Raw genomic sequence first — 24677 nt, 5'->3', positions numbered from 1 at the left:
AGAATGATTAATTTGTCAAATCCACCAGCACTCGTAACTATTCTGTAACTTGTGTGCATCTCAATTATATATTTTCAGCTCAATTTAGGATGACGTCGAAAATGAGTGGTAAGAATTTTTTGTCTAATCAGACAGCAGCTGCGGTGAATTACACAGCTAGTCTTGGAAACAGTCCAAGCACTGTATGCTGGGTGGGCAGATAGGATCCAAACAGATAGAACTGCAGGATTTTCCACCAAATTATACACAGACGCTGGACAGGAAAATCCCCACCTGATATGCGCCGTTGGTGAACATTTTGCAATAATACCCCCAACGTGGTAACAACATATTTTACGCCATCGTTTTTCACTTTATGCTTGGATGTTCTGTCTTCCTTTTTTGGTATGAACATCTAGTTTTCTGACGATAATCATCATTCTCAACAATATCATGGCATCACCAGCACCAAAAATACTAAATTCCCTCCTAGCATGTCAAATTCTGAATCTTACCAATCCTCCTGTACTTGGTATTAGGCAGGAAGAACTCTGCTTTTTTCGGCGATCGGTAAGTCGGTCAGCTTGACTCATGAACCAGCCAAACCGACTTGCGGTGCTGGATATATTCGACGAAGGAAGTACCGCCTGCTTCATCAACAAACGTCTCGTTATCGCCCTTTTCCAAACGCATTGGTTCCAGCCTACTACAGCTGTAGTTCTGGGGCACCGATAACCGACGACCTGAAGGTGCCTTAGCCCTTCCGTCCGGATTGTCCAACTCTCTTAGCCACATAGGAATTCATCCCATACCGTGTTCTGATATATGCCTCCCCTGGGATGAAGTGATATACGTTTTAACAGCATGGGCAGAGCAAATTCGCAAGGGCGATTCTTGTTCGATCACTTGGGGCTGCATTGATAGTCTTATCAACCGATCGCGCGGTTCGGCGAAATGGCAATTAACTAGCAGTATAAGATTGTGCACCTTCTTCAATTGCATCAGTAGACACAGGAAATTAGCAATTTGGAGTACGCAGTGTGCAATGCGATTTTTAAACCTCGAAGAATGCAAAAGGTATTTTCCTTGGTCCAAGGTATATCTCAACTCCAGAGCGCCATAATTATCACACAAGAACATCACACAACAGGAAACAGCAAAATACGTACACACTGAGACCTTTACGTAGCACACGGACAGATGTACCCCTTTAAGGAATCCTGCAATAATCGCATGGCTGATGTGGTGCAAGTGAACGAAATGTAAAATTTTCAAAAAAATTTCTAGTAGCGCATTCCACCTAAGGTCATGTTTACTGGATAAAGATCATGAAGAAGGATAAACGTACAAGCGATTATAGCCAAATAGGCAGAAGCAAAAATGTTCGATGAGACAACAATGCATTTTGGAAGCGTTAGCAAAAAAAGCAACAGGTGGTAAATGTACAAGACAAGCAGTCAGTCAGTATAAATTGGCCGTATACAGATGTAGCAGTGCGGAAATCCCCCGTGTTTTTTGGGTAAACGGTAAAAAACCTGTCCACCAAGCTTTGTTAAAACGGAGCATAAGTAAGAATTAGGTCCCCTCAAAGCGGCGGTACTCCAGGGGGAAGTGATCAAGCATCGCGAGACGCGTTTCGTAGTCCACGGATTTGAGGCCGCCAACCATTCTCGTGGCGGCTCGCTGGACACCGTCTTTTGTTCGTCCTGATTAGGCAACTTGATTGGCGTATTCCAGTCTGACGTATGCCCCTTAGAGTATTTGGAAGTCCATGCCAGTAATACCCGAGAAGATGCGTCGGATCATCCGTAAAATGGCGAATGCCATTCGAGCCGATTTCTCATGGTGCAGTGACAAGGACAAGTTTGAGGAGACCCAGATGCCCAAATCCTCTTTGGCATCTATCCTCGTGATGTTTTCTGGTGCTTTCTCACCATGCATAACAAAGGCATAGCAAATGCATAAAGGGACTCAATCAGTCCGACATACAAGGAAGGAAAATTGTTATCCTGATTTTTTCAGTGTGAAACCATTGCGAGCCGCTGAATAGCCAGGCTTTAAGTTGTGAAAACGTGTGGAGGACTGGCGCACGTGAGCTTTACCCAAGTGTGATGCATGGTTAACGAAGTGGTCTGGGTCCCGCAGACTGCGTTCACATCCGCATGAAAATGAGCGAGGGAAACTTTGGTGGTTGCTTGCGACAAGCATCGAGTAAAGCGCCCCTGATGATGACAATGCAACGCTTGATCTCTTGAGATAATATTCATAGTATGGTGTTGACTCTTGTGAGCGGGTTGAGACGCTGTCAGACAGCCAATACATTGACGAACGTAAGGCTGAGATCCTCACACAATGTCTGCAGTTAAAATGTCCAGCTGCAAAGCTGCGAGCGGCTACTAATGTTTCACTGCGATGTTGCAGCTTTTATGATGAATAGGTCATAATTCTTGTCTCAACCACCAGCAAGTAGGACCAGCAGGCTGTGTTCATTATGACTCTGACAGTTTCCGGACCAAATATGTAAAACTTTTTGAGTGTCCACTTGGATCCGTGCATACTGTAGCTCACTCAATTACAGGTTTGCACAAAAAAGCCACAGTACAGTCCCTCAACGGCAGTGGTGCCAAGTGTAGGAGTAACGGTGAGTTAGTTGCTTAGTTGAACTTTGAAGACAGATTTGTCCCTGGAATGTGCAAGCAAAACAGTTACAGAAAATACATTGTGTGCCACCAAATGCGACCCAGAGGTGGTGTAATCTGGGTCAGATATCCGTCAGCAAATTTTGAAAAGCCCAACTAATGACGAGACCGGGCGACCAGGCTTGGTTCAATTCAATATGCGGGAAGATGGTAATAAATTACCTTCTAGAAGGGTTGCAGTTGTCAAGGCAGGGCAGTTCCGTTCAACTTCCACGGTTACCTGGCGGATTTGGTATATTTTATGGCACGCTATAAATGTTGTATGACACTTCGAACCGGGTCCCAACAAACTATCCAACTACGAGGGAATCCACCAAACCTCTCTCCTAATGCGAACTCCCGAACGCCCGATCAAAGGTCCATTGACCGAGTTCCTCCTGGCTACTAATACCATAGATGAGCTTCAGTAAGTAACCCTGTCTCAAAGATCAGCTGGTGGCTGCCAGCTGCACTACTGATAGACCACCACAGAAGCCTACGACGCTGGATGCTCCACCGTAATTTACCCAAATACTCAAAAAGCCTTTGACCAGATCCCCTCCTGCATGCCTGCTAAACATTAGCACCATTGGAACCTTATTTCAGTAGTTCACCGCCTACCTATCTGACGCAAGTGTCGGACTTGCAGCCATTTTCACTATCGATCACCAATGTAATCATTCAGGAAGCGTGCTAAACCCCATCCTTTACTTACTGTGCATGAATGACGTATTTGGTGCTGTATTCTGCGGTAATGTCTTCCTCCTCACGGAAGAGTAAAGATCGCGTACACATTCCACCCTCTGCACAAGCCCTTACCTCTCATCACATTGAGCAACACTTAGGTTACCAATCACCCCGACCTAAGCTTTTCCCCACGAAATCCCGCATAGCTTCCCGCCGCTGCTCCCTCCCAACTGATTCTTTCACAATTTGCGTAAATCATATCAATCATTTCATGAGGATCAAAGATCATGGCCTCAAATACCCCCGTAGTTCTTGCTTTATCACCAGGAGCAGTTCCCGGTTGCCAGGGCTGTGAACAAAAGCAAGGTGAAAAGCCTAACTGTGGATAAAAGGATGAACGTGAATACGGAATTGAATTGTTATGGCCTAGCGCAGTCACTCAGATTTGAATGAAAACTAACAACAGAAAGCCATTGGCTCACATAGCAGTCATATCTTGCAACATCTCGAACCAGACACAGTAGGGATCAAGTGGACTCTACCGCGGAAGGCGAGTCACGATGACGGTACCCAAAGTTCGTAATCCCCCTCACGCCCCTCCGCCAGGTCAAAGGTTGGCCACCTCTCTGCTTGCTTGGTTTTATAACACTTTCACCTTTTAGACACGGTGGCCGCAATTTTTAAGCTATGCGTACTGCTAACAGTGGAATTCTGTCCCATATTCTCCTCTCCTTTACTTTAACGTTGTAGACCCGCAGGTGAAAGTGTCTAACGTTCAAGAGGAAGCTGTTCTCCCGCCTCAATCCACTCTCATTTCGCTCCCGCTGCCAAATCCCAAGCCTCAAACCACTATGGTTTAAGATGAATCTTGCATCGTCTGCTGCACGCTACATATTTCGTAACTCTTGCAACCGCTTAGTGTGTTATCCAGCTCGTACACAACTTCGTTACTATTTCTTTTTAGTTCACCACGCTCCCATCTGGAACAGCCATCCTGGGGAGGTGCAAAAACCACGCATCATCATACTTTTCCTTACTCCATCATCAAATTTCTTTCCTGCCGCCTTATTTACTACCCAACTACCATCGATCTCCTTTATGGATTGGGTCAAGTGAGCATTTGAGTAGCGACAATACAGTTAGTGGGCACGCAAAACACCCTGTTATCACATCTTCCTCTTCTCTCGACTTGGTTCAAGCCATTGTAAAACTTAAACACTTACTTGATCTAAATATGTTGTGTTACTGGCCCGGTTGTTTTTCTTTTTCCCCAGCTAACTTATATCTCGTTCTAGTCGACTCTTCACCCGAAATTACTCTACAAGCTTCCTCGATGCCCCTATCCCCAAGTTTCAAACTTCGACTGCAGTTGCCCAAACGCCACGGAGAACTATTATTCATTCAAACTGGCTGTTCTTCGGTCTACACTCACACAGTCCCCGAGCGGAGTGTAAATTATCCGTGACTATGCATCCGCCTGGCTTCCTGTGCCAATCTCCGTCTCACTCAGATCCAGCTACCACGAAAACACGTATCCCCTTTCCGGCTGCGGCAGCTTTGACGACCGTTACGGGGCTGTTCACAAACCGGAGCATNTAATCCCCCTCACGCCCCTCCGCCAGGTCAAAGGTTGGCCACCTCTCTGCTTGCTTGGTTTTATAACACTTTCACCTTTTAGACACGGTGGCCGCAATTTTTAAGCTATGCGTACTGCTAACAGTGGAATTCTGTCCCATATTCTCCTCTCCTTTACTTTAACGTTGTAGACCCGCAGGTGAAAGTGTCTAACGTTCAAGAGAAAGCTGTTCTCCCGCCTCAATCCACTCTCATTTCGCTCCCGCTGCCAAATCCCAAGCCTCAAACCACTATGGTTTAAGATGAATCTTGCATCGTCTGCTGCACGCTACATATTTCGTAACTCTTGCAACCGCTTAGTGTGTTATCCAGCTCGTACACAACTTCGTTACTATTTCTTTTTAGTTCACCACGCTCCCATCTGGAACAGCCATCCTGGGGAGGTGCAAAAACCACGCATCATCATACTTTTCCTTACTCCATCATCAAATTTCTTTCCTGCCGCCTTATTTACTACCCAACTACCATCGATCTCCTTTATGGATTGGGTCAAGTGAGCATTTGAGTAGCGACAATACAGTTAGTGGGCACGCAAAACACCCTGTTATCACATCTTCCTCTTCTCTCGACTTGGTTCAAGCCATTGTAAAACTTAAACACTTACTTGATCCAAATATGTTGTGTTACTGGCCCGGTTGTTTTTCTTTTTCCCCAGCTAACTTATATCTCGTTCTAGTCGACTCTTCACCCGAAATTACTCTACAAGCTTCCTCGATGCCCCTATCCCCAAGTTTCAAACTTCGACTGCAGTTGCCCAAACGCCACGGAGAACTATTATTCATTCAAACTGGCTGTTCTTCGGTCTACACTCACACAGTCCCCGAGCGGAGTGTAAATTATCCGTGACTATGCATCCGCCTGGCTTCCTGTGCCAATCTCCGTCTCACTCAGATCCAGCTACCACGAAAACGCGTATCCCCTTTCCGACTGCGGCAGCTTTGACGACCGTTACGGGGCTGTTCACAAACCGGAGCATGTCAGTGCAATGATGGCATGACCCTGTCATACCCAGTGAGATAGCGCTCCCACATATAGTTTCTTCAAAATCTCGACTGCAAACTCTCGCCCACTCAAGCCTGTAGTCACAACAACGAGCAAATTTTTCATCCAGCCCCAACCCTCTCTGGGGCGAGTTCTTTCGTACCCGACGAATTTTCGCTCAATTTAGGCTAGCCTGGTTTTCTGCTACAACTTCGGCTTGCCTCTTCCATAAGTTGAAATCCGTATACGGTGTTCGGTTTGGCCTATGTATTACCAGCCTGACCCCATCCAACCCAACCCCTGCACCTGACCTCCCTACAACAGCGCAACAGTGCTTAGTTTCAGATTAAACCACATTTTTGAGACAAAACTCGCCAAATGCTCCCGGTTGGAATTATTCCATCTCTACATCCACTTTTGCTCGCTGTGACTCCGGCCATTTACCAAACCACCCAAAGTCACTCATGGCCAGCAATGGTTTTATTTTTATTACCTCATTTCGCGCAATCCCCCCCACCTGCAAATCCCAGTCAAGCTTCATTCAGACTGTAAACATGTCAGATGGTATACCACCCAAAATTTGGGAATAAACATAATAATAATAATAATAATAATAATAATAATAATAATAGTGACTGGTGCTCTTGGTCTAACTCTAACCAAACCAAATTCAGTTATTTTCTTCATTACGGGGACGTCTTATGCGACAATGTATATATATATATATATACCGAATCCATCTGTTATGGCTGTCTGCTTTCTGAGTTTGAGTCACGCGTGCCAATCCAGGAAAACGACCAAAAAATCCGAATTCTGCAATCACGGTACTATTGCAAATATAATAATATACATATTCAACAAATCTCAACGGATTCTCCTCTGCAGATACCGTAGGGTTACAAAAATAAGGCGGTACAATTACCAGCCTGTGGATAAAGCGCAGATCACTACGCCTCAAAATCGATATCGTCGCAACCAAACGGATATCGACGGCCAGCGACGGCAAAATCACAATGTCCGACCAAAGTCCGTAAGAGTTATAAAGATAGTTCAATAAAACAAGAAGGCTTCAGTTCATCTGGTCAAGGGGAGTAAATATATGGATTGGCTGTTACTTGGGGTTGGAAACGGGAGCACACTGTTGGCAAGCTCTCTTCTGCACCATTCGATGATTTACTCTACAGCTCACTAAACTCACACACAACATCGCGGTACGTTTCTGCTTGACATATTGTCTCACGCCAACGCTCAGTCCCTGTTACCCATGGTGCATTCTTCTCATTGTCTCATTGGTGGGTGTCATTTTGCTTGTCACTTCTGCGACTTACTGTTTAATCATTAGGATTGAGTGAGCTGATTTACTGGCCTCGCTTCCCTTGGCCGGATAGAAATTGTAGCTGGAGCATTTTATTAATGCACAAACCACATTTATGTCCGCCTGGATGGTTTTCTACCTTGCAGATCTGTTAGCGTGCACGAGAGAGAGCAATCTCGTGTGGTGGACGGGTGCGCCCTGCACGGAGGGTTGCCCTGTAAGGTTGCACCATGGTGCGCTCGTACAACTGCCATCCCTCCAGGGGCACGCGTGCATTGTCTGTTGACCGTGCTTCTGAGCCAGGCCTTTAAATCCAGGAAACTAGAAAAAGCACCCCTGACTTCTGTTTGTTGCTGCTAGTGTTGGACTCGACACGGCTGAGTTTTCACCTGGAAACACCTTAAACTACAGATGAAAACTGATTTTTGTTTGTCAAAATAACCATATACCTGGCACAGCCTGAAGATACCCTGCACTGCCCATGACCTACATCGATGTGCACAACTGTGGCTGCCTTCGTCAGATCAGGGGCTACACAGCACAAAAACCCACCTTGTCAATCAAACAAAGTCACGAACACCTGCTGCTCCCAGAAGTGAGCATATTATATATACATATATGTTAGAACTCCAGGCCCTTCACTGCCGTCATGCGGGGAAGCGTCAAAAAAATTATTCGCCATGCATCACCTATAGATTAAAGCTGATGGTGGTGCTTTAGGGAATGGCGAACAGCCCTTACATTCACCTTCAATCCTAGGTTGTCGCAGAATCGTCAACTCACAACTAGGCCCCATCATCTTGTAAATTCCATCCCCACCAGTCTTTACGTGTTTGGTTTCGTTTGCCACGCCGTCCTTAGGCCTACTTTCATCGAACTCTTTTATGTCTCAGATGGTTTAATAGCATTTATCAGCAATCTTATCCTGAATTGGGTGACAAGGATGTTAAGTTTAGTTCTATCTTTATTCCGTATTGTTCAACCACATGTTGTAACCACGTCAAATGTGGAAGGCGTTCAGTTTTTCTATTAAGGCACTACATCCTGTCGGATGACTCCTTTAACTCTTCAGACTTTATTGATCTTATCTCCTTTCATCTTCTTCTTAGGCCTTGACCCGCGGTACTACTCGCTATGGACGCTCTGTTTCACTCTACCCCATCTGTGTATTACACCTGAATGGATCCTTGGGAGGACAAAAAACAAGTACTACCTGCTATTTTACATTGGTTTTGCCCTAGTGCGTAGCTGGATTGCCACGATCTGGTCAGTCAAATAAAACTAAATTATAAATCCATCAACGAGGCCTATTTAGCCTCAGACTGTTGAGTTTATGGTGAAGGTAACAAAATGCTTGAATGATGATGATGAAGTAGAGGAGTCGGAAATACGGACAAATGTAAGCAGGAATCTCATGATCACGGTGTACATTGAAACTGTGGAAACTCACAGGTGTTGCTGTTGGAATAGGGTCTATTGAAGAGGGATTTAGTGCAAATACTCAAGGCAGAACGCGAACTGCATCGTAAATGACCGAGTTTGTGAGAAGAGGACGGAAGTCAGCAGGATGTTTATATTTGAGAGAAAGTCTCAGAGATTTGGAATTAATGGGTCCCAGAGGCAGCTGGGGTCAGGTAATCAGTCTACAGCAATGTCTAAAATAATAAAAATGTTTATTCCCAACTAGTGGGTGGCATAATTTCAGGCATGATTATAATGTTACGGTCAAAATAAGGGCATAACTTGTAGGGATTGTGGGTACTACGAATTTTGTAGAAGAGGGACGGTGACAAACAGTGCGCATTATATGAAAGACCTGGTCACGCTTGAGGCGGCATGAGTACCAAATCAAAATTACACGGGCTGTCATTTCCCTGTAGGGAACATATCAGATGGCACAAGATACGATCGCTAATGTTTGAACGGGGCGGGCAAAATCAATACGAAAAAGGGCTTTGCAAGATTATTCTGGGCTGATACGTTATACATTTACAAATATATGCATATAATACGTGTACAGTACGTGTTGACGCTCCCCATGGGAGCACACATGCTGTGTCACCGATTGTAGGGGAAATGTTCGTCTTTGCCAGGTTGATGTATGGCACCTTACTGGTACTCGGACAACTCAGTCCTCGAGTGCTGCATTTTGTCCTTTTTCACTTTACCCCACCTTCCACCCTCGCACATGAATATGACTGAGGACCAACCAATGATCAGTTTAAAGGGTCTTCAGGATAATCAGACCCGCCATTTTTTGATGTATTCAACGATGGTGTGGGCCTCCCCCTTGATAGCACAATGAGTTTCCCCTCACAAATTGAGTCTCCTTTAGTGGCCACCGGTTGATGGTTTTGGCTGAATGATTTGGTTGTAGTCACATCGGAGGCGTCCGTTTATTCCCAACTTGTAGTCATAGTAATGTTTATTCCAAAAATGTGGGTGGCATACCGTCTGGCATGATAATGCGTTCACGCAAGCTCTATGGGGCCTACGTCAGACCGCTCCTGGAATACGCCAACCAACTTGTCTACCCAGGACGCACGAGAAACGTCACCACCATTGAGCGTGTCCAGCGGGCCGCTACGAGAATGGTTGATGGCCTCAAATCTGTGGACTACGAAACGCGTCTCGCGATGCTTGATCTCTTTCCCCTGGAGTACCGTCGCCTCCAAGGGGACCTAATTCTTACTTATGCCCTGTTTGAAAAAAGCTTGGCAAACAGGTTTTTTACCGTTGACCCAGCAAACACACGGCGGGGACAGTAAGAAAATTTTCAAGCTCAGAGCACACACATTCATTAGACAACATTTTTCTCATTTCGGGTAGCAGGTGCGTGGAATGTCCTTCCTCCGGCGGTTGTCCACGCTCCTAGAATCCAGTTTAAAGCACTATTAGACACTTATTTATGCGAATGCTCGCACTGGCAAACAGATTTCCTTTCGCCGAGAACATAAAGAGCAGTGCTACACCCTTGTTTCACTTGTGTCTTGCAGGTGTCCGACAGCCACTGGCCCATAAGTACAAAAGCGACTCGGGAAACTTGGGCAAAAGCCTCGATCCTGTGTATCAATCCGTGAATCCGTGAATGAGTGGGTTAGACTGAGAGCACCAGTTACTAGACAGAGCTGATAAAGTAATACGTGGTAGGGAGTCGATTATAACGAGGTATAAGTTGACTGGGGATAAGAAAACAACCAGGTCAGTAACACAGCATAATTTGAGTTAGTTGGTGACTAAGTCATACAGTGATTTGTGGGAGATATAGCTAATTTTGATTTGGTTTTTGTCAGTAGATTTTGGACCAGAACAATAGACGCTAGACACAGTTTATAAAGTATTACGTTTAAGAACTAGCTTAGTACGAGGTGTAGGCTGGTACGGAGAGAAAGGAAAAAAGTAAACAACCGGGCCAGTAACGCTGCATATATAGATCAAGTTGGCATTTAAGTCCCTTATTAGCTTAAAGCGGGTCAAGAGGATGGGAAGAGATGATAACAGAATCCTTTACTTGCCCACTAACTGTAAACGTTGCCAAACTCATATGCGCACTGGACCTGACTCGTGGAGGATGTCAGAGGGTAGTCGAGTATTAAGTAAAGCGGCAGCAGTTTCACAGGAACGGAATTCGCCTATAGACTGAAAAAAAGCATGGTGATGCGTAATGATTTGCAGCTGCTCAGTGAGGCTGTTCCAGATGCGAGCGTAATAAACTAGAACGGAGTAGTGTTGTAGGATTGTACGAGCTGGGGGACATACTAAGAGGTTGCAAGAGTTGCGGAGACTGTAGCGAGGTTGTGAGTTTATGCCTGGTCTAGCATCTGCAATAAAGACATTCTTATGCAGCATATAGTATAGGAGAGCTAGATTCAATTTTAACCGTCTGAGCCATAGTGGTTCTAGGCCTAGGATTTGACAGTGGGAGCGGTATGAAGGGGGGTTTGGCCGAGGAAAGAGCTTTTTTGTAAATGAGCGTTGGGCGTTGCGAGCCTGCAAATTTGGGATTTTCAACAACCAAAGTGTCGTTGTAATGCATGATAACTAGCACTGTATTTTCTAGGCCATTTTCGAGGTTTTTGAGTGCTTATTATAAGTTGAAAGGTGAAAGAACCGTTCTGTTCATTATCGGTTTTTTCTTTTGTCAGAAAACGAGAATATTCAATGGGCGTAATGTGTAAAGATACCAATGACGTGTTACAGTTCCATGACAGTAAGTGGAGGAGATACTTGGCAGCTAGGTTGCATGCGTTCAGGGTCTAGCCTGATGGCACCCGCTGAAACCTCATAACCTAGGAGGCGCATAAAGCATAAATCAGCGATGTTTTTATTATCGTTGAAAGTGATTCCACACTTTTCGTAGCCCTTAAAAATTATTAGACTTTAGGGTCTTGTTCGTTTTGGGAATCGCTACAAATAATCACGTTTTCAATGTCAGCAAACGTGATTTTCAGCTTTTTAAACTCAATGATATTGTTAGTAGTGGGCTGGAAACATGCTTCATCGTTTGTGACACAAAAGGGTATGTGACAAAACCAAAACAGGTTACCACAGGCTTCGAGTGCTTTAAAAGTTTTGTGGGATGCACAGATCTGCACAATCTGCCGAACCTTCTGCCAGATGTAAAGATCTCGACGGCTTTTATTCGTACTCCTCACCAACTGAGTCAATTATTGCTCAGTTTGCGCGAACTCGTTTCCCAATTAACTTTTACACTCGACCCTGCTTCATCTGCAACACTAGTGAGTCGCATACGATTCACTGCACACTGCAATTCTGTGTTTCCTGCTACCATTTGTCCGTAGTACATTTTTACCCCACTACACCAACCCCACATAGCTTTCCGTGGCCATCCGCCACAGCCCAAGGCCATGAAGCCCCAGTGATGGTTCCGGGCTTTAGTTCAAACCGGCCTGCCATGTCGTGGCAGCCCTGCTGCATCTCCATATCTATTATTCCGGCCCTACACTTCCTGAGGATTGAAGTTTTTTTTTGATTTTGTCACGTTCCAGTCAGGAAGCTCTTTGTTACGCCCTCACTTGTAATGTTTTTCTTTGCCGCCACTTTTAAATCCTAACGTTCAGATCTCGTGCCATCTGATATTTTCTCCATAGGACATAAAGAGACCGTGTAATTTTGGATCCCCACCCATGCCACATCAGGTGTGATGAGCTCTACTTAATTAATGCTTACTGTTTACGTCACTTTCCCCTTTCCCCTTAATCACAAACCACAACAGTCATGCGTTTATTCTGACTATAATACTATGATCATGCCCGACGATATGCTATCCACTAGTTGGGAATAAATATTATCATTAATATTATTATTATTGGTGATGTTTTTTTTGTGGGAGGTGTATTGTTCAGTTTCACATCACTCTCGTTTTGAACAGTCGTCCTCCTGTCCTGGCGCAAATATTCATGTGAATCCACACCAAAGGGGGGGAAACACTGGACTGGAGTTCCGCTCTTGTTAGAGCTCATCAGCAGTGCCTATCCAATGGGCGTGTCGGGGTTTGAACTCCGGACACCTGACAGGCGAAGCGAGCGTGTAAGTACTACTCCATCACACGTTTACACGTTCAGACGTGAGAATTCAGATGCGTCCAACGTGCGCTGCTTGAATAGTGGTAACATGTTCGCCTCGCATGTCAAATGTCCGGATTTCAAACCCCGGCACGGCCATTGGATATGCACTGCTGATGAGCTCCAACAAGAGCGAACCTCGAGTCCAATGCTTCCCCCACTTTGGTGTGGATTCACATGAATATTTGCGCCAGGAGTGGAGGACAACTGTTCAAATCGAGAGTGATGTGAAACTGAAAATTATTATTATTATTATTATTATTATTATTATTATTATTATTATTATTATTATTATTATTATTATTATTATTATTATTATTATTATTATTATTATTATTATTATTATTATTATTATTATTATTATTATTATTATTATTATTATTATTATTATTATTATTATTATTATTATTATTATTATTATTATTATTATTATTATTATTATTATTATTATTATTATTATTATTATGGGAACTTGATGGCATGCAGACGGTATATCTGATGCTGTGTAGGGCTTGTGGTGCGAGATTTCCCCAATCATTTTGTCCGAGCGTGATAAATTTTTTATCATCCGGATGATGTCGTCCTGATTTGGTGGCAACCGGCTTGCAATCTGGAGACAAGTTGGCGAAATATGATGGTGATTCAATTTAAGCGCTGTTAGGCCGCATATGATGAATACATCACGAACCCAATGAAATTTTTATCTTGCCGTGTAGCTCTAGAAAATCCTGCCCCAGTAGAATGTTGGTGTAAAGGATTGCCATCACGAAAAGCATCAGCTCACTTCGTGAAGGATCTTATATCGAACCGTAAATACAAGCGTAACCGGTCGTTTGAAAAGATATTGATTTGGACGCCGTTGGACGACTGGGAAATTTGGTAAATTTTCTAGTGTTGTAGTTTCGCGGCGTTACAGTTAATGCAACTATGAAAACCTCTTGTATCAACGAGAGCACGAAGAGCGATGCTATGACTCCGACGGCTGTGATGGCACGTGTCAAGCAGGTAGGTGGTGGTGCAACGAGTATTGACGACAAAAAGGGGTTTTGTTCTACAAATTGTATGGGACTTGGTTTTTTTGAATGGCATACGCGGCGGAAGTGACCACGTTCACCACAAAAATTACAAACGGCTTCTCGAGCGGAGTACTTTGAACGAGGATGCCTATAATAACCGCAGAACTAAACATGTTTGAACGGATTTTAGAGAAGCAGTGATCGAACTGATACGTAGTTCTATATCCTGTGAAATGGGCGCAATGCTACTGCTGGACTTGGGTTCCTACTAACACGATACTTTGACCGTTCGTGAGTCAACTTGAGGGATCCAGCAAGCTGATATGCTTGAGTCAGAGTGATTTGGCGCTGCTAGAATTCTTCCGCGGATAAAAGTGAACGTCAGGCTCTGAATTATAACATCACTCACGCACTGTCCTTTATATTCAGCCGCAGATAACTATTCAACTCAAACTTTGGCTATCAGTTTTTGTTTTCTTGCAAAATGATCAATATCTTGTCCATTCTTTTGTTTGTAGATCTGCAGCACACGTAGCATTATAGGCGGTGATATAATTTTTGTAACACGTCAATCGCAGATTCATCGTCAGGATAATTGGCAGTATGTTTGTTTACCAGCGGATCCAAAAGGTGAATGAGAGTTTCAAGTTTAGAAGATTTTGCTGTTTTAACATGCGCCGAATGTACGAAACTAGTGATTTCAGCGTTTTTCTGCATCCGTAGGGTTTGCGTCACCACCATTTTGTCATGTCAGCCATTACTTTGCTAGACGGGTAAATTGAGATGTTTAAAATGTGTTGATGAACGGGTTAGAACGAAATACGGGTTGTCGAGGATAAACAACGATTTACTTGTCCAAGAACAAGCGTGGATGAGCTGAACTGTACATAAGTTTCAACGCGCGTATATAGGGTAAGTGTAACAGTAAGTACACAAAAATTATGGCACGTTTCACAAAGTCAACCACTTACAATGGAGGTCACAATCCCGCTTGATTGAGCCCTTGCCTAGAGCACTAAACGGAGGTCTTTGTCGATTATTATGCGATGGGACTAGAAGATTCCATCATATTAGCTGTTGCCGCCAGCTCAGAAGTTCTCTTATGCGTTGGAGGCCACAAACAAACCTTGGGGGCTTTTGACATAGTTCGGATTTCCACCAAAAGATGACAAAAGTCCACGGAATGCCATCAAACCACCTGGTTAACAATCGGTATTTCGGAAGAACTTTGTTTTAGCGACGGATCTCGCTTTCCATTTTTTATTGTCGGCCACTTTTCAGTAACCAAATCACCATTCCTATCAAGGTTCCCCATCGACACTTTGCTCGGTTTCATAATGAATGTTCGGGTATAAGTTGCCTGAAACCTCTTGTTTGTAGCCATGTTTCTTCACATGGTACGGATGAACATATGAGACAGATGTGTGGGGGGCTGTCTCCGGTGCCCGGCCGCTCAGAATAAGCCCAGTCACCGTAACCTTGGTTACAGCCAGATACATCATAGATGCATATATACGTGAATTTCAAAGGATGCTTGGAGGAGAAAACTCATTCGTTTTTCGATATCTGCACTACATGGCCCTAAGTTTTTGTTGTTTCTAAGACGTAAACGATGACATCTACTAGTTTTCAATGCATCGATGTCTCGACATTAGGCACGTTGATTCTCCAACCTTTCCTACGCTGTCAAATAGTCATGTCGAAGGTGGGGCTGCAGATGAATTAAAGTGCGGCTTGACTAACAAAATCATGGCAGAAGTCGTGGAGACTTTGAACTGTCGAGTAACCTTATCCTGGCAATCGTCATCCATAAGTTATGATGAACACGGTTTAGAAGTGAGTGCGACACTATCGTGTCAACGTTTACTTGCCTTCATCCAGCCACAGGAAAAAAGTTGACGTTCTAACCTGGAGGCTGTGTACTTGAGATGCGATCACCCAGGTCACGGAGATTGGAGCGTTAGAATAATCTTTAAAAGAATCGAGATGTTTTTAACGTCTGGGTGAGGTCATTAGTAGTGAGATGACATTGAATTGGCTACGGCCAACCAAGTTTCAGGGTGGCATGACACCACGCAGAAACCATCTGATAATTGGCTTGCTGCGTACCATCCAAAATGTTTTCAGGCATTTTGCACATGTTAACCGATCACCTACACAGACATTCGTGAGTACTAAGCTGGGTTCTACCCTAGCCTACGGCGCAGCGGCCACGTGTTCATCTGATGGCAGGTTTCGGAATGACGCCACTTTTCGAGCGTTCAGTACTTGTTGTTTTATTATGATCTGAAGTTTTTTTATTCTGACGATTGTGATAATCCATGGCGGCACCCACTAATCATTGCCGTCTCTTCTGAATTTCATTTTCAATAGAAGCACTACGTCAATATCTACAGATGTGCACAGATGTAGGACAATTGATGAGAGCGTTCACTGGTGATAAGCGTGGCAGTCGGCTGATCATTTTTCCCAAATTTCACAATGATGTGCTGTTCAAAAATTCCCTAACTGCTGATGGAAACTGGAAGATCGGAAGGCTTCCGTGGCATTTCCCAATGTTGAGTAGACAGGTGACCGTTTCAGATGGCTCACAACTATGCAGGTTGCGCTAAACAGCCAAAATAAATTTGCTGCAAGAGATGCACGAGTATGTCCGGTGGAAGAAGTTTAAAGTTATCGGCCGACAAACCCTTGTTGACAGCTGCTCAGCCCAAAAACTGAATGCCTGCATGGCAATGGACTCCAGTAAAAGACAAATCGGATTTTATCGTAACGCAGCGTTTGCGTTCCTTCGTGATATACTGAGAGAGATAATGAAGGTGTCCGAGCGACATTCATGGGCCCTCATTATAGGTTCGCCAATACTTAGAGATTCGATCAACATTGGGGGATCAGTTGTTTAAGCGGAGAGTTAAACACCGTTAGGCCCATAGTACGCACTCGACTTCTGCCTCATACGTCCTCCCCCCAGGTGTCTAACAGTATCAGTACCCCCAGGTTGCGTGTCCTAACAGTATCCCACCCGTGGCGCTTCTTCTTGGTAGCATGACAGAAAACACAAAATGGTGCTACAGTTGAATGATTTTTTGGCAAACGCCGTCTCCTGGACGTTCCGCTTAGGGGTTGCAACACGCGCGGCGAAATAGTTTAAGAAAAATAATAATAAAGCTGCATTCTCCACCAAACACCGCTGCCTTGCAGTTGTGCTTTTTGGCTAAAGGCTTTGGCTGACGACCTCAATCCCACAGCTGTCTAGATGTGGGCGCCGTGACTTTATCTAAGCCTTCGTACAACCTTGGTACAACTAAGAATACATATGTCGCATCGGCCTTTGTGGGGCAAGTTCGCCCTATTTGCCGCATTCACCGTGGCGGGCATGTGAAAGCACGCTACTTTATGGAGCCCCTTTTGCTTCTCCCAATTTTACCCTACTCTGCCCCAACTTAGGTGCTCTCTCCTTGGGTCCCAGAACTGGGACTAAACACTTTGCTCACCCTATATCACATATCATCATCTACAACATACCCCAGTGTTCAATATCGGTGTTTCGCTTAAGTGAAACCATGATTTACTTGGGAGCCTTATTATACAGAAGAGGACAAACGTGGACAAGGAAGTGAATTAGTGGTACTTGAGGCCATTATGAGGTGTCCACACCCGCAGTCACTAATTCAGGAAGTCTGGGAAGTCACTGACAACAAGAGCGTCACTGACATTGGTTGGCAGCCATATATTGTATTGTCCCCAACCAGGCCCAGTGGGGATCACGCGGCGTCATCCTGGAAGGCGAGTAGCACCGACAGAACCCAAGCGTTTCGTGATTTCTTTCATACCCCTCTGTAAGGTCGATGGTTGGCCACCTCTGTGCTTCCGTCACTCTGAGTTAGGTGTGAAAAACAGCACTCTCTTCGGCAAACGGTGGTTAGACATACGCAACACATGTCCCAACCAACGTGGTTTCTGGTGCATGACACATTCTTAAGTGCGAGTACCTGATGCACAACCGAAAACGCGCTTTCCTAAAACCCCGTTACGGATTCGCCGACACCAACCCACACGAGCTATGGCTCTGAGACAACGAACACCTGAAGACGCTTGAACAGACCAAGTCATACAGCCATAAAGCAAATCATTCCTCAGTGCAGCCTTATATACAAGTCCCTTGATATTAAGGGAGAAAAATACTCGGACGCCATAAATGTCTCAAATTAGCAAACGCCACCAGAGCCTTGCATATTCGTGCATTGAGTTCAGCTGTAACACTAAAACAGAACTAATACAATTCCCAGGATTCCTAAAGCGCTCCACAACTTCCAATGCCTCTTCGTGCGTTGTAAACGCCATGTGTTCAGTAGCTGGATGGCCAGGGGCATGACCAGGCAGATTGTGGGTTCCGCATGCATACCAATGGATGAGGTGAATTCGGTCAGTTGATCCAAAAATATCTGCGCCTTATCCTTTACGTCAACGACGAGAACAATGACTTCCGGTGAACTTCCATCGTTTGTCTCATGATTGCATCAAGCACGAAATTAAATAGGAATGACAGCTTTGAATACGAAAGCTTTTGAAGAGCTCTCGTTATGCTGTCACACCTCAAAAGGTCCGAGAATACACATAGCCTATCATGTTGACTGGTCGGTTATACGTGTGCCGTTGTTCTAGTACCTGACGGAGTGTAACGATCTGATCAACAAAACCTACACTGGGGCGAAATCACGCTTGTAGCTCTCGATCCGATGTTTCGCGGGCAACCGTGAGGCGCCAAAAGTCTCGTTACGACTGGGGCCAATCTGATACCCCTGTGGTTGAGGTGTTCCTCTTTATTTGAGATGACCATTCCATTCCGATCATTGATGGTTCCAATCACGGGTGGTTTTCAAGGACCGGTCGTACGGCCCAACTGGGATAATTTATGATCATTTCCGGCTTTCTGTGCGTCTATGACACTTCGTAAGCTGTTCGCACGTACTCTTTCAATTGCTTCCGGTGGTTTTTTGGGTCAAGTGATGTTCGGGAACGGGAAGATATTTCTCCGAAGTTTAAGAAGTCCCACAGCTCTTTATGATATACGGTGGGCCTGGTAGTGCCGAGGCACAGATAAGATTCCGAGCACTTTGCAAAATGGTAGCAATATCGTCCCAGTATGAGTTCACATCTGATGGCAGAATATTTGGAAACGACCCTAGAAATCCTTCGTACATCCGGATCTGCCAGTCTTCCGGTTGCCAAGCGATTTGTCCGCACCGTACGCGGCTCTGGGAAAACGCAGCGAGAAGGCACCCCGGACGAACACATGGTCAGAATCCACAAATGTGTTCCAAAACAACCGGAAGTCAGTTATTGCTTCGTGTCATCGGTAACTGACGTCAATGCCATCGATTTGAGATTGTGGTCGGCATGCAGTTGAAGGCCACTTTGTGACCAGATGACTCCAGACATTTCAAAAGCTAGTATTGCGTAAAAAGTTGCCTGCGATCAGCACACAGCTTAAGCGGCCATTAATGACTGTCGAGTTTAATCCATGTCAAACACCCTATTGGATCTAGCTCCTTTATAGCTTATGTGTGCCCCGTGTCAGAAACCCCAAAAACCGGCCTATTTAATCATCTTAGTGTTCGCATGCTAAAGCAAGCGGGACGATAAATATCTCTTGATCATTGAGCAAAGGAGCAGAAGAGTCTTCACTTGATGGGATGCACGATGATAACCGCTTCTACACGTTTCGTTATGCGGCTTTTGTCAAAGGATCCCGAGAAGGTGAGGCCCATCGCACACCGTTTATTTTGCCCGCTTACGCTCCAACTGTAGCTCTAAATCTCTGAAAGACTCTTATATGGCACTCAAGGTGTTACTTTGAGAACAGGTTAAGAGCTCAAACTAAGTAATTGTCGGTAGTTACATGAACTCCCCGTGACGTTTAGGGTGCCTGCGAGAACGAGCTGGAAGAGGGTCCGAGGTACCGAGGATAAACGACGCATTACTTGTGTGAGAACAAGCGTGGATGATGTAAAATATATGTACAGAAAATCGGTAGGAGTATATTCGTTTAGAATAATAATATGCAAACAATAGTCAAGGCAAGCCCATGCAAGCAGACTGATATTTGCTGGTCATCGTGGGTTGGATAAGAGATGCAGCGATTGCCGACTGTTGCACTGCAATACCAGTTTCTGGAACGGCGGGAACTGCTGAAGTACGTGTGGCCAACCAATGAAGCAATGAACCTCACCGTCGTCAAATACCGGTAGCCAGAGTTGATGACTACTTGCTGCTCCCTCTGGAATATGTGCGTGGACTCCGATCATGCCCTTGTCTGCCGCTACCTCTCGTTGTGTTTTCCAGGTTTACGCAAAGCGCGGACACCTTGCTAGGTCAGCTAAAAGCTAGTAAACCCAGTAATCGAAAGAACGTATCAGAACTGGCTCCCGAACACCTGCCGGATGCTCCGATGTCATATATCGGGTGCCAGCGAGAGCAGATCCTTAAAGTGCTACTCAAAGCCGAAATTTCTCTCTCTCAGCTGACCTCATCAAAACACCGGATATTTGCCAGGACCGTGGCTTTGCTGGAGGCCCGGCGACGCAGCATACAGCAGTCGATCGTAACCAGTCACACAGCAACAGTATTGTTGACAGAAATGGCATCTACTGACACGTGATGCGGGGCGTTTCTAAGTTGTTTACCACCTGTCTCAGAAGCATTGCTGATGTCGGGTGGCGCCAACGAATTCGTAACAATGCACTTAGAAAACGGGAATTTGACTGTGCATGAGGTACTTTAGTCAATGAAAAAGTCCACCGGCAACCGCGGTAGCCCGGCCATAAGCAATTCATGCCGCAAACCGTCTGCCGCAGAGAGTGTTGTTCTCCGTGCCTCCTTCAGAGTGGCGTGAACCATGAAGTGGACAACTTGTGAATTGGAAGAAGGGTGCGAGATTACGAAGATTTTGGATGTTGTTCGTGGCATTCACATTCGACCATGTGGTTCCAGTGGTCATTCCTGCGGTTGACCAGAGATTGTGCGAAATGGTGGCTGATTGATATCAGTGTTATTGGTGTAATCAGTTTCCTTGCATATTGTCGGACTTGGGGCTTGGTGTGTAGGCACCTCAGGGTGCATGCGAGAAGTCAGCACCAGATTCCTTCTCTCGTCCAGTCTTTCCCGTTTTGTCTACTCAGGCATCGAGTATAACTGGTGGCTGTACATCCGTGAGCCATCAGTTCTTTTTACGCCGCTTACGATGTTCCCTGGAAGCGCCCCTCAAGAAACTCAACAATTACAGCCTTGTGTTTCGGGGTTTCTAATTAGAGGATACGGAGGTCTTTAGAAAACACCTTATATCCTGCAACTGCCATTTGGACTAGGACTTCGAGTCACACACTCAGCCAGACCCTCTAGTTTGACCCGTTGAACGATCGTGCAATTCTGTTTCAGTCCCTTGGTTTCTTGCTAAGCCAACTATGGTATATCAAGAGACACGGTAGCTTCAGACAGCCCTTTATGGAGACAACGGAAGATTATTGCAAATGCATTTATAGGGTTATCACAGAATGTTACACAAGGTTGCGCTAGTCCGTGAGTGAGGGTGGCGAGAAGCGCGGGCTAGGAGGGTTATCACAGAATGTTACACAAGGTTGCGCTAGAATCTCCGTGAGGGTGGCGAGAAGCGACGGGCTAGGATGCTCGATCCCGATTAGCTGGCACTCCGACCAACCAGAGAATGTCTTCGTTTGGTCCACAGCCCGCTCGTGACACGTCCATCCAACTGGCGTGCCGTTCGGTGATTAGGGGTGGCTGGCCACCGGACACTCTTGCAGGTTTTTATTCATCGGCCTTTCCTCTGTATGTTAACTCGTCCGTTAAAATGAACCGAAATAAGCTCTGATGGCACTCAAAAGGTTTCCCACAGCGTCTGAATGCTGTCGTATTGTTCATCAAGCGTCTCGTGCTCGAACTTTATTTCCTCTTTCGATCGGTGTGTGCTGTATCTCCGAAACACACACAAGTCCCCAATCCACTCATACAGATAGGATTAATCTGTTCCTGTATCATCCGTTTCTTCATGTAGTGAACTGTTTTATACCGTACCACTCATGCCATTGTTATCATCCTTTGCTCGATGATGCAGTAACTCTTCGAATAGGACTGGTACACCTCTAATGTTTTACCTCTTTACAGAATGAGGAATCCTCTGGTGTTTGCTTGGCACTCATATGTTAATCTGCTAAAACATAAGCCTTTAATCGCCCACTCCTTATCAACAGGTAACTACTTCGATCTTCGGTCATTGGATAGGTGTTCTGATGACTAGTGCAGATGCACTTTCACAAAAGTTGATTGAAAAGAATAAGCAGTTGGATTTTTACCGGAACAAAAACTTTTTGCTCGTGGGAACCTTTTATCTGGTAAGTTATTGCTGGCCGTTTTTACGGTTACATTTCCCTCTTATTTCAGGGTCCCTGTCTATCGGTATGGTATAGGTTCATTGCCAACTTCTTTACTGGACATCCCACCATGAAGTTGGTTAAACTGGTATGTGCGGACCAGGTACGTGATGCTTGCGCTCCATACGAAAGCTTTCTCACGGACACCCACCGGGCGCAAATTCGACCGAAGACGATTCTTTTGTTTTTGCTTCTTTCCTATAACGGTCCGTCAGAAGGCCACTGATGTTATATAAACAGTAAATAAGAACCGGTAACCTCTTGTAAAAATGCAGGCGGAACCGCCGATTTTGTTGTTTACAGAAGTTTTCTGAGACTAACAGTTCCAACCCCTTCAACTGGTTGAGGCCAGTGAACTGTTGTATCTGCTAGCTGTCATATTTAGTATTTCGCTATACCCGGCTATAGGCTATGGGCTCCTCAACTTCTCACATTGCTTTATTATATCCCGGTCATGCAGGTCTGCGCATTTTAGTTCACAAATCTTTGTTTTCTGTTGGCCTGGACATCACAACGGTGCGGCCTAGCATTTTTAAGCGTCAAGCTCCGCCTATCCAAGAAAATCCATGACTGGATCACTTGTCCGAAAAAAAGATAATCGTTCAGCTTCAAAATCCTTTCGGTGCTACCGCGCCACACTAAGGAAGCTCCAGGGCAGAAGTACTAGTAGACTGACAAAGCCAAGACAGGAGTCGATATGCCATGGTTAGATTCGAACCACGGAACTTCCAGCCAGTAAATTCGCTCCTTAACCACCTGGTCGGGAGAGATATTTTGAACACATTTCCGCGTCGCATACATCCTCCAGACTTCACCGATGAGTTCAGACATTATGTAGGCAATCTGTCATCCAGGAACGGACCGAATGCTTTTTCCAAGTACTTCCCAAGTTGTCCTGTGCCTCATACTTGAATCCTTACCTTCTGACGAGATTTCACTGGAGTTTTTATTGACTAAGTGGTCGGTTCACATTGCTTATAATGGGGTCCATGGGATAGCAATCCGAATTCATCCTCTATAACCTCCCTAGTTGAGTGATTTTGCGTCCAAATGTGTGTCCGGAAATCGTCGCACCGTGGAATTTATTGTCTGGTCGGTCATATCCTGTTCGGACACTGAAACCGGATGTCAAAAAGTAGTTTTTCAAAGCCTTGAAAACACCCAGGACTTTCAGATGGGCCACTTATCATGTTCATTCAAGGAACGTTGGTGACGACGTCGAACTCTAGATAAATGGAGTACTAAACGGCTGTATTACTCAATCGCCCGCAGTATTGCCACCGTCATCATTTTTCGATGTCATCCATTTCAAAACTTTTCAGCTGCTGGCGTTAAAACCTTCCTCAGGACATCAGCAATTCTCTATTAGATTTCCAGATTTTGATACTATGTCGAATTTTTCACCATATCATCGTCATCACCGTCGGCAGCATAACGCTACCATTCAGCGATGATGCTTTGACCATAGCTTATTTGAAAGCTCATTGTGAAGAATAAAAATGGATGGGGAAAGGACCTGATGCTTGTAAAACAACCTTTTAGAGTTGCTTACACCTCCGGGTACATTTAAATAATGGACAGAGCTAGCAACACAACTCCATCGACCCTGACTAGTGGCCGTATATTTCAGCATATCCGAGCAATATGCAAGAAGAAATCATTCTGTACTCTATTCTGAAAGACGAGCCGACAGTAACCAGCCTTCGCAATCGCTTTCGTGTCGCTCCCCCACGTCAAGGATCGGCAAATGCTTCTCTTACGCATTCCCTATTGGGTATGGATAACAACACTCCTTTCGGCAAATGTAATGCATGCCCAAACCACTGCAGGTTATGATACCAGACATTCTTCGATTGAAGTCCCTGTTGCACACCGAATACCATTTTCTGCTTGGATCGTTACGGATTCGTTGGTACCAGCGTATACGAGGTAGGGCTCAGAGACACGGTTATCGAAGACCCAAAGACATCTCTGCCCTATTGCTGGGGGAAACCAGCAAGACAGTACCCGCATGTCGTTGGACCAGGCCGGCCTGCGGTTCAGCTAGTCCCCACAAACCCACCTGGAAGGGCCAAATAAACGTGAGTACGGCATGAATATCATCTTCAACGGAAGTCCAGGGTGCAACTTCATCGCTTCAATGCAACGAAGCACCTGGTCCAGATGGTTTGTATGTTGCACTCTTCAAAGAAGGTGATGGGTCCTCCGTGGCTACCCTGACAGATTTCCTACAAAGTATCTGGAGTGAGGGAAGAATACCGTCTTTTATTCTCCTATTCAAAAAGGGTACAAGGTCTCCTGCAAAAATCACTGAGGCCGTAAACTCCAAGGTGCTCTCTGATATATCCTACAAC

General features: G+C 45.1%; 1 protein-coding gene across 1 annotated transcript; it reads left to right on the top strand.

Annotated features, from left to right (window-relative positions):
* Positions 1–22191: 22191 nt before the first annotated feature.
* On the top strand, positions 22192–22423 carry T265_12746 (hypothetical protein; the record flags this gene model as incomplete). Its single annotated transcript, XM_009165269.1, has 2 exons — positions 22192–22284; positions 22334–22423. Coding segments are annotated over 2 exons (183 nt in total), but the record flags the coding sequence as incomplete, so codon positions are not given.
* Between the last annotated feature and the right edge of the window lie 2254 nt (positions 22424–24677).

The sequence above is a fragment of the Opisthorchis viverrini genome (genome assembly GCF_000715545.1).
Source record: "Opisthorchis viverrini unplaced genomic scaffold opera_v5_13, whole genome shotgun sequence".
In the NCBI taxonomy this organism is placed as follows: Eukaryota; Metazoa; Platyhelminthes; class Trematoda; order Opisthorchiida; family Opisthorchiidae; genus Opisthorchis; species Opisthorchis viverrini.
The sequence above is the reverse complement of the archived record's forward strand: the minus strand, read 5'-3'. Positions and strand labels throughout refer to the sequence as shown.